Source organism: Cucurbita maxima, unplaced genomic scaffold (genome assembly GCF_002738345.1).
Source record: "Cucurbita maxima cultivar Rimu unplaced genomic scaffold, Cmax_1.0 Cma_Scf00015, whole genome shotgun sequence".
In the NCBI taxonomy this organism is placed as follows: domain Eukaryota; kingdom Viridiplantae; phylum Streptophyta; class Magnoliopsida; order Cucurbitales; family Cucurbitaceae; genus Cucurbita; species Cucurbita maxima.
In genome coordinates, this window is record NW_019272031.1 from 1032617 (window position 1) to 1043689 (window position 11073).

Consider the following 11073-nt stretch of genomic DNA (forward strand, 5'->3'; position numbering starts at 1 on the left):
GGTTCTTAGACAATTTAATTGTTGAACTACGGTCACACATGATATCGATGCACTCGCTGCTTAGAACACCTAGCTCCTTCAGAATTCCCTTAAGCCAAACACCATGACATGCACTTGTAGTGGCAGCTACATATTCAGCTTCTGTAGATGATAGTGTAACAATTCCTTGCTTCCTTGAAGTCCAACATATTGCTTCTCCATTTCGAAAGAAAACATAGCCTGAAGTGCTCTTCTTGTCGTAATATCTCACGCATAATCACTGTCGGTGTATCCCAAAAGATTTACATCCTTACTTCATTTGTAATAAACTCAAACATCTAATGTGCATTTTAAATATCTCAATACCCTTTTAGCAATCAGCATATGTTCTTCTTTGGGATTAGCCATACAACGAGAAATCAAGCAAGCCACAAACATTAAGTCGTAAAGAGTTACCGTAAGGTACATTAAGCATCCTGCTAGTTGTTTGTACAATGTTGCATTGACACTTTTGCTGCCTGACTTTGACAAGAAGATGCCAAAGACTATCGGATTCTTTACAGCATTACAATTCGACATATTGAACCTTTTCAATACTTCCTTAGCATATTTCTTTTGGCACAAATGATTTCCTCCTTCATTTTGATAAACTTCAACTCCAAGGAAGAACTTCATTTTCCCAAAGTCTGTCATCTCAAACTCCGGTTGCATTGATAACTTGAAACATTTGCACACCAACAACAATTTTCTTCCATTTCTCTTCAAGAACAAGGTGTGATCATAATTACTTTTCTCAAATTCTTCCTTAATAAAATAGCTCTCGATTTTGCTGAACCAAGCCCTCGGTGCTTGTTTCAAGCCGTAGAGAGCTTTCCTCAGTTGATAAACCTTGTTCTCTTCTCCCTTTTTTACAAAACTTTCAGGCTGATCAACATATACCTCCTCATTTAATTTACCGTATAGAAAAGCATTTTTGACGTCAAGTTGATAGATGCACCGTGCACGTTAAGCTGCAACTGCCACTAGAATTTTGATTGTATCCCATTGAGCTACTGGTGCATAAACTTCATTATAATCTACTCCATCCTTCTGCGAGTATCCCTTAGCGACGATTATCTCTTTACATTTGTCTACTTTGTCTTCTTCATTCAGTTTCGTCTTAAAGACCCATTTGACACTGATTTTCTTTGCTTGATCTGGCAATGTCACAAGCTCCCATGTCTGATTTCTTTCAATAGCTTGAAGTTCAAGCTTCATAGCCTCCTGCCACTTCTTTTCCTTTACTGCTTCTTCAAAGTTCACAGGATCATCATTGGAGATGTGAAAAGCAAACCCCTCATCGACTTCTTCTTCTTCAAATAGGTGTTCACTTGTTTCATAATCGCGCATCCAAACTGGCTCTCTTCTTTGTCTTGTTTGTTGTGGTAACTCTGGGGAAGATTCATCCATCTATTGGATTTCTTCTAACTTGCCATTTGCTTCTTCATTTGAATCTCCTTCTCCATCAGTCTCTCCTCCTTCCAATTCTTCTACAACAATTTTATCATCATCTCCCAAGCCAACGCATCCTGCTCTACATTTTTTGTACTTGAATTCCAGTCCCATTTTGCACCTTCTTTAAATATGGCATCCCTGCTCACAATTATCTTCTTTGTTGTTGGGTCATATAGGCGATAGGCCTTAGATTCATCACTAACTCCAAGTAAGACGCATTTGAGACTTTAATCGTCAACTTTGGTTCTCTTCTGTTCGGGAATATGGACATGTGCAATTGAACCAAATACTCTGAAGTATTCCACATTTGGTTTTATGCCCGACTACTTCTCCTCAGGAACCATGTCCTTGATTGCCTTTGTGTAACTGTGATTCAGAACATGAGCTGCCCATCTTGCTAATTCCGCCCACAACTTCTTCGGCATCTTTTCTCAGATAAAAGACACCGTACCATGTTCATGATTGTCCAGTTCCTTTTTTCTGCAACTCCGTTTTTCCGGAGAGTGTAAGTAGTTATTAGTTGTCGCTTGATCCCGTTATCTTAGCAGAACTTGTTGAATTCATTTGACGTAAATTCTTCTCTCCGGTCAGTTCTGAGTCCACGTATGGCTGTTTTTGCTTCAATTTCAACAAGATTTTTGAATGTTTCAAAAGCTTCTAATTTATATGCAAGAAAATAAATTTATGTCTTGTGAGAAAAATCATCTACAAGTACTAGCAAATACCTTTTACCACTTTGAGAGGTGGAGTGATGGGTTCACAAAGATCTCCATGAATCAATTTCAGTTGGTTTGACGCTTTCCATTTGCTTTTCTTTGGAAATTTTTGCCGTTGCTTCCCAACATTGCAAATTGTGCAAACTTTGACAACTTCCTTTAATTTGGGTAATCCTTCCACCATTTGTTTTTGTTGCATGATTTGAATAGATTTACTATTCAAATGCCCATACCTCTTGTGCCACATAGTCTCAAAGTCTTCATCTTCTATTTTCAACATTTGTCAACCAATGGCTTCATCTATGCATGAACTGAGAACTTGCGATTCACCGTCATTTATGTGTTCATTATCAGACCCCTTTGTAAAAGATAGATTCTATAGGTTCTTTCTTTGATTAAGATCACCAAGCGCTTCTCCTGTAGCTGCCCTATGCTTAGCAAATTGTTAGTGAGATTGAGGACATAGTAGGCATTTGTCACGATTTGTGTGATACCTTCAACTTCGAATCTGACACTGTCTCTTCCTTCAACTGCCAATTTTGAGCTATTTCCCAACCTAACAGTGTGTTTGAAACTTTTGTAAAGCTCAACGAACCATGTTTTGTCCCCTGTCATATGATTTGAGCACCCGGAATCGAGAAACCAAATGCCTTCTCTTTCAACTTTACCTTTCTTTGTGTACGCCATCAATAACATTCTTCCTCCTTGCTTTCCACATTGAAAATAGTTGATGGCCGACCGGTTCACAAAAGATCTACCTCTTCCCCATCCTCTAGAGTAAACTCTTCCTCTCTGAAATGTCCCTCTGCCTCTTCCTTGTCCATATCTTTGTATATTCTCCACCGGCAGAACCTGCTCTTTACTCTTATCAATCACCTTTTGTTCATGTACAAGCAAAGATGCTTGTAATTCATCGACTGTTAATTGATCAATGTCCTTAGATTCTTCAATTGAGCATACTACAAAGTTGAATTTATCGGTGAGACTTCGAAGTATTTTCTCAACAATTTTGACATCCGGCATATCTTCTCCGCAATTCCTCATGTCATTAGCAGTAGACATAACTCTTGTAAAATACTCAGAAACACCTTCTCCTGCTTTCATCTCTAAAGTTTCGAATGTTCTACAAAGTCGTTGTAGCTGGGCTCGCTTCACTCTAGCATTTTCTTGATATTTGTGTTTGATTGAATCCCACAATTGCTTGACAGTATCCTTTTGAATGATAGTTTTCAAAAAACTCTTATCAATGGATTGAAAGAGATAATTCTTTGCTTTGAGATTTTTGAGCCTTGCTTCATCGATTTCTTTTTGCTCGACTGCGCTTAGTGGTTCGTTTTCTTTTGGTTCCTCGAAACCAGATTGAATAGCACTCCAATATTCATTGGAACGCAAGAGATTTTTCATGACAGAACTCCAATACTCGTAGTCTCCATCCAATTTAGAAACACATGAAGTAGCAAAGCTTCCTGAATCACTTGCAAATTTTGTAAAGTGTTTTCAAAATAAAAAAACAAATCCTAAATCACGTGGCATTTGTTTGTTCAGTGTTTTCAAAATAAAAAAAAACAAATAAACTCCTAGCTATTTGAAACCAAATAGAAAACTACTTGTAAAACTACTACCATTGAAAATGTATTATTGGTTAACACACAGATTCCATAACCCACTTTTTTCAAGTTTCCAATTCCCTTAAAACTACCAAAATAAAATTACAACAATTTAAAATTACAAAGATAAACCACTTTTTCCAGTTTCAAATTCCCTTAAAACTACTAAAATAAAATTACAATTCTCTTAAAACTACCAAAATAAAATTAAAAAAAACAAACTGTCGTTACTAGGGATCGAACCCAGGTCGCCTGCGTGATACTCACCACTATACTACAATGACTCATCAAAAAGGAATTATTTGTTAACGCTCTAGATTTTATCAATCGTCTTCAGAACAAGTAATCCAATTTCAAATCCGGTGAAAATTGTCAAAAGAAAATTAAACTCATTGTTGTTGGGATTTAAGCTCAGGTCCCTCGAGTGACAAGCGGGAATACTCACTACTATATTACACCGACCTCTGAAAAATATATTATTTGTTAACACACACCCGAGAGGAAAAGGAATCCAATTCTGAACTTTGTCGTTGGGGAACAAACCCAAACCATCCGGTTCACCACTGCCGAATTTCGAATTCAATTAAAACTATCCAAAAGAAAATTAAAATCATCGTTGCGGGGGATCAGACTCGGGTCACCCGCGTGACAGGTGGGAACACTCACCACTATACAACGACGACTTTCGAAAAGTATAACATTTGTTAACGCACCAGATTTTTTATCAACCGTCGTTAGAAAAAGTAATCGGATTAAAATTGTCAGAACAAAATTAAACTTGTTATTGTTGGGGATCAAACTCAGGTCACTCGAGTGACAAGCAGAAATACTCCCCCTTGTACTACAACGACCTCTAGAACATAATAAATTGAGTGACAAGCGGAAATACTCACCACTGTACCTCTACAACGACCTCTGAAAATGTACTATTTGTTAACGCGCGAGATTTCATCCACCACTTTTTAGGAAAAGAAATCCAGCTCAAACTACCATTGTTGGGGATCGAACCCAAACTATCGGCATGACAGGTTCACCGCTGTCCAGTTTCGAATTCCGTTAAAACTACCAAAATAAAATCAAAAAAACCAACCACTGTTGCCGGGGATCGAACCCGAGAAACTGTTGTCGGGGGTTTGTGGAAGTCTTTTGGAATAATGGGAGGCGTTCGTGGCCCAACCAAATTCACAGCCCAAGATCCCTGCCGCAATTGTTAGGCCCATTCGCAATTTCGATTCATACACAATGTACGGTCCAACCCAGTCCACAGTTTTAGCTCAGAACGTAAGGTGGCCTGCCCCCTGCAACCTACTCATTGACTTTAGACCTAGACATACCACTTCAGTTTCAGCTCAGAACTTGGGCGACTTGTCCCCTGCAACCTGCGCATTGACTCTATACATAGACATGCCTCTTCCAATTGCAGTGCATGTGCCGAGCCAACCCCTAAACTACTGCTCGTGCCTCAACTTGATTCTCGTCGCTTATCTCCGAATGGCTTATAGTCAACTTGATGGTTACAACTCGACTTAGATGGCTTCTTCGATTCGTGAGGAAAAAATAAGCCTAAAGGGTAAAAGTATCATTTTTTTAATTCTTAAGATTTTAATTCCTGATGGAGAAGGATTTCTAGATGTTAAAAAAAAGGAAAAAATGACTACCAAGGTGTAAGAAATATTTTTTTAAAAAAAAAAAATTCTATTTTTTTCTAAAAAAATAATAATAAAATATTTAAAAGTGGAAAATTACCAAAATACTCTTGAACTTAAGAGAAATTACAAAAATGCCACATATTAGAAAATCATATCCGCGACCATGAGAATCTTGTTCATTGTATCTTGGTTTTCTGCCGAGTATGTTCTAGGGGAGGCACAACTCATCCTATCCAATAGCCAGATTTCAAAATGTGATGGCAAACTAATTAGAGAATATATTTTCAATGAAAAATCTAGAAAACTCAACCTAAAATTCATGGTGTTCCCCGAAGTTTGAATGTTAGTTTAAGTTCTCTCTGTAAAATCTGAAGTAGAGGCTTTCATTTGGAACAAAAATTAAGCAAGGTCGAGCCTCCAACACAAGATATCAACGTTTAGTTTTTTGATTTTTTTTTTCCGTAGATTTCTTCTAAATTCAAGAGATATAGCCCACTATTTCCCCTCAAACTTGCTCATATACCTCCTAAACAAGATTACCCACAAGATCGGGGAAGGAATCAAGTGTTGAAAGTGCCCCAAACATAATCCAATTCAGTCGGCCAAAGGAAGAAGGTTGAAGCTTGAAATTCAATCCGAGCCTATAGGCAAATACGTCAAGAGAAACCTATCACATTCAGTTTTTGCACCTCCAATGAACATTTTCATAGAAGACCACCAAGGTTAACAAGTCCAAGAGGGTGCTCAATTAAAGAAAATATTTTTGGAATAATTTTCAAACAGTCCATCTCGTCCCAAACCTATGATATTAAGCTTTAGGGGACTAAGATGGATAAGTTTCATGAAGGAGTCATGGCCTAAGAACGTAAGAATTGAGTTGCCCAAGAACTCCAATTTATGCATTTTTCGGTAAGTTGCAAGTCGAGGATCAAATTCTAAAATTAAGACCACACGCTTAAAGGCATCGTTCCAAAATAAATTCTTTCGCTAGAGAAAAATATAAAGAATAAATTTCTCTGAGAAATAAAGTCTTGAAAAGCTCTAGAATAGGCTGCCAATAAAGAGTTTCTGGGTATGAATTCTAGTGAGGATAAGTTTCTCCGACAAATTTTGGAAGTTATAACTTAGGCTACAATTTGTGAGAAGGTATGAAATCAATCCTTAGCTCTTCCTTGAAGCACCATCTATAAGTCTCATGAAGAAACCAAAGAGAGAAAAACTCAAAACGGAGCTAGGGAGATGGATTTTTAGACGATGGTGCAACGGTTCACATGCGTTTCCTTCCTTTTAGAAGAAGAAGGTGATGGCGTGGTTAGTTCAACAACCTAAAATCTTACCATCCCTTGGTGTGAGATCTCACATCGGTTGGAGAGGGGAACAAAGCATTCCTTATAAAGATGTGGAAAGCTCTCCTTAGCATACGCGTTTTTAAACTGTGAGGCTGACGACTGTTAAGGATAGTTGACCGTTTATTATAAGACAAATATCTAGATATTTGCCTTACATTACGACTTACCATATTTGCTCTTTTATTAAAGGAAAATATATTGTATTCATTTATTATTCTTTCCTTTTGTTGTTATTTCCATATTATTGGTAATTTACCATATTTCGTATTTTGTAAATGATTATAAATAAGAGAATTCTCACCACCATTTAGGTGTGGTGAATTCAGCAAACATTTACATGGTATTAGAGCCCTTTCGATTTAACAACCCTGATTCTTTCTTCTCAATGACTTCCGAATCCTCTTATCATCTTGTTTCTTTCAATACTCTAATCCATATGATCACCATCAAACTTTCTTCCTCCAATTATCTTCTTTGGAAAAGTCAACTCCTCCCTCTTCTTTAGAGTCAAGACATGTTGGGCTATGTTGATGGAACTATGGTTCTACCACCTCGCTTTGAACCGGAAACCTCCTCAACACTCAACCCCAAATATTTGGCATGGAGAGCAACCGATCAACGACTTCTCTGTCTCTTGCTCTCCTCTCTCACCGAGGAAGCCATGACTGTTGTCGTTGGTCTCTCTACTGCACGTGATGTTTGGCTTGCGTTGGAAACTACGTTCAGCCATCATTCAAAAGCTCATGAACTGAGACTCAAGGATGACTTGCAGCTGATGAAACATGGCACCAAACGTGTTGCTGAGTATGCTCGTGCCTTCATAACAATTTGTGACTAACTTCATGCCATTGGCAGACTCGTCGAGAACATTGATAAAGTGCACTGGTTCCTTCGTGGACTTGGCACCGAATTTTTTAACTTTTTCTGCTGATCAGATGGCTCTCACCCCTATCCCCTGTTTTGCAGATTTAGTCCCTAAAGCTGAAAGTTTTGAGTTGTTCCAGCGCTCCCTTGAGTCCTCTGACTCCACTCCTACAGCATTCACAACCACTAATTGTGGTCGCACCCATGGAAGCCACCCTGCTTCCTTTAGCAACCAACGAGGTCGTTCTTATTCCCATAAAAACAACTCTTCTAATCGAGGACGAACCCACTCAGGTTAGGGTCGTCGACCACCTCACTACCATATATGCCGCAAAGAGGGCCATTATGTTGATCGCTGCATCCAACGGTATGTTCGACTTGATTTTCTCATGCTCACCTTGCTGAAGCCTTTAACACGTCATGTTCTATTGCTGGACTCGATGCTGCTGATTGGTTTCTAGACACTGGGGCTTCAGCCCATATGACTGCCGACCCTTCTATTTTGGATCAGTCTAAAAATTACACGAGTAAGAACTCTGTGATCGTAGGAAACTATGCATCCCTACCCATTACCCACACCGGTAGTCTTTCTCTTGTTCCAAATATTCACTCATTAGATGTCTTGGTTGTCTCTAATCTCACCAAAAATCTTCTTTCCATAAGTAAATTAACGTCTGATTTTCCTCTCTCCGTTACATTTACTAATAATCTTATTACTGTCCAGAATCGTCGAATAGGAAGGGTGGTGGCAACCGGTAAAAGAGATGGAAAGCTATATGTGCTGGTGTGCGGCAACTCTACTTTTACTTCAGTCCTTAGAAACAATTCTTTACGTGCTTCATTTGATTTATGGCATGCTCGCCTGGGTCATGTGAATCATTCTGTTATTTCTTTTTTAAATAGAAAAGGTCATCTTTCTCTTACGTCTTTATTGCCTTCTCCATCATTATGTAATACTTGTCAGATTGCGAAAAGTCATCGATTGCCTTATTCCCGCAATGAACGTAGGTCGTCTCACGCATTAGATCTTGTGCATTGTGATCTTTGGGGTCCTTCTCCGGTCAAATCAAATTCGGGTTTTTTTTTATGATGTTATTTTTATTGATGATTATTCTCAATTCACTTAACTTTACCCTTTAAAATTTAAATCTGATTTATTTGATATTTTTCTTCCATTTCAAAAATTTGTGGAAAATCAATATTCTTCTCGTATCAAGGTATTTCAAAGCGATGGAGGTACCGAATTTACTAGTACTTGTTTCAAAACTCATTTACGTAATTTTGGCATCCACCATCAACTCTCTTGTCCATATACACCTGCTCAAAATGGTCGTGCTGAGAGAAAACATCGTCATGTGACTGAGACTGGCTTGACCCTTCTCTTTCACTCTCATCTTTCTCCTCATTTTTGGGTTGATGTCTTTAGCACTGCAGCTTATATTATCAACCGGTTGCCTACTCCACTTCTTGGAGGTAAGTCTCCCTTTGAACTCTTTTATGGCTACACTCCTCATTATGACAATTTCATCCCTTTGGTTGTCGTGTTTATCCTTATTTGCGTGATTATATGTCTAACAAGCTTTCTTCCCGCAGCATTCCTTGTATTTTTTGGGTTATAGTCCTGCTCATAAAGGGTTCCGCTGTCTTGATCCTGCCACCATTAAGCTATATATCATCCGTCATGCTCAATTTGATGAAACTCACTTTCCGCTGTCTTTCCTCTATTCCTATTTCAAATTTCTTAGAACCACATCTTTATCATATTGATCCATCCCCCCTACCACTTCATCATTGCACATTCTTCGATCCAGTTCATCCCCATGTGATATTTGTTTTGACCATGTGGATGAGTCTATGCAGGTTGATACTTCTCTTGTAGGTTGATACTTCTCTTGCAGGTTCCACTTTGCCACCCTCGACTTCTAATTCGACCTCTATTGAATCTACTGTTGATTCCTCTTCTTTGGGCACTTATCCTATGTTCACACGAGCCAAAGCTGGCATATTCAAGACTCTTCATCCAGCAAATCTTGGTATTTTGGGCTCACCTGGACTTCTTTCTACTCTTCTTACATTATGACTTACCATATTTGCTCTTTTATTAAAGGCAAATATATTGTATTCATTTATTATTCTTTTCTCTTGTTGTTATTTTCATATTATTTGTAATTTACCAGATTTCTGTATTCTGTAAATGATTATATATAAGAGAACTCTCACCACCATTTAGGTGTGGTGAATTCAGCAAACATTTACAACGACAATACATAACAGGTCAAAACGGAAAATATCTGCTAGCGGTAGGTTTGGGCTATTACAAATGGTATCAGAATTAAACATCAGGTGGTGTGCCAGCGACAACGCTGGTCCTTAGGGGGTGGATTGTGAGATCCCACATCGGTTGGAGAGGGGAACGAATACGTAATGGGCCAAAGCAGACAATATATATTAACAGTGGGCTTGAGCTGTTACAAATCTGTAATAATCCACTTTTCGAGGGACTCGAGCCACAGATCGTTACTCACTAACAACGTAGAAATAAGAAAAAATGTGTAAATTTTAAAACATCTAAACATATGCATACATTTTAAAATTGGATTAAAATACTAATGAAAATTTTATTTTTATAAAGAAAAAAAAAGACATTAAAATACACCACTCCATGATCAAACTATTTAAAATACATGAAATACATGATTTAAAGTTAAGTACAAAGAACTCCAGACTCAAGTGTGATGGGACTCCCTGTAGCCAACAACCTACGTGTGCCTCAATAAGAGTAACAGGGATGAGCATATAAAATATACTCAATAAGCACCTTGCTGGTAGTTCATATTTCGTTTTTAAGTCTTATTGATCTTCTTCATACGTTCGGTATCTTATTCTCTTTTTGGGATTTGTTTCCCCGTATAGACTCTTCCTAGTCTACACCCTAGGTTTACTCATTCTACTTTCTCTCGGTTTTTGGTCCTATCTAGACCTCCAGCCCTTAGAATATTCTTAAGTTCTCTAGGTCTCCTGGTTTGTCATTTCTGTTAATCTCTTCCATCATCATATCTCTAAGTCCACAAGGCGCAACCTCGGTATCAAACTCGTAAGGTTCATGCATTCTAGGAATCGCCAACTCTTATGTACCACTGTGAATCTCTATCACTCATGACAAGCTCACTAACAGGACATTAACTGACCAACTTTCTAGAAGTCTCCACAAAGTACCATAAACAAATAAATAGGTCAGTTCTATAGCTATTTAGACCCCTGACAATTGAGTCAGGTTTACATTTAGGGTTTAGTTGGCAAACCCCTAATCGTCCCCATATAACCACTAACTCACATGCATGAACAATAAATCAAGAGTCACAAGATTGACCAACTCTAATGTACCATTGCAGACCCCTGCCACTCGTGACAAGTT

General features: G+C 38.2%; 1 protein-coding gene across 1 annotated transcript; it reads right to left on the reverse strand.

The window, feature by feature from the left end:
• Positions 1-1796: 1796 nt before the first annotated feature.
• Positions 1797-3593, reverse strand: LOC111489924. The gene is made up of 2 exons (XM_023138328.1): positions 2595-3593; positions 1797-1898 (listed from the first exon to the last, which is right to left on the reverse strand). Exons 1-2 carry the CDS (start codon positions 3591-3593, stop codon positions 1797-1799), a joined length of 1101 nt encoding a protein of 366 aa, XP_022994096.1.
• Between the last annotated feature and the right edge of the window lie 7480 nt (positions 3594-11073).

What these genes read in the sequence shown, in the direction of transcription:
- LOC111489924 (XM_023138328.1), bottom strand. Translation starts at nt 3,593, where the DNA reads ATGAAAAATCTCTTGCGTTCCAATGAATATTGGAGTGCTATTCAATCT. An exon ending in AGCTACAGGAGAAGCGCTTG is followed by an intron (nt 1,899 to 2,594) that starts GTGATCTTAATC and finishes ATCTGAGAAAAG; the next exon opens with ATGCCGAAGAAGTTGTGGGC.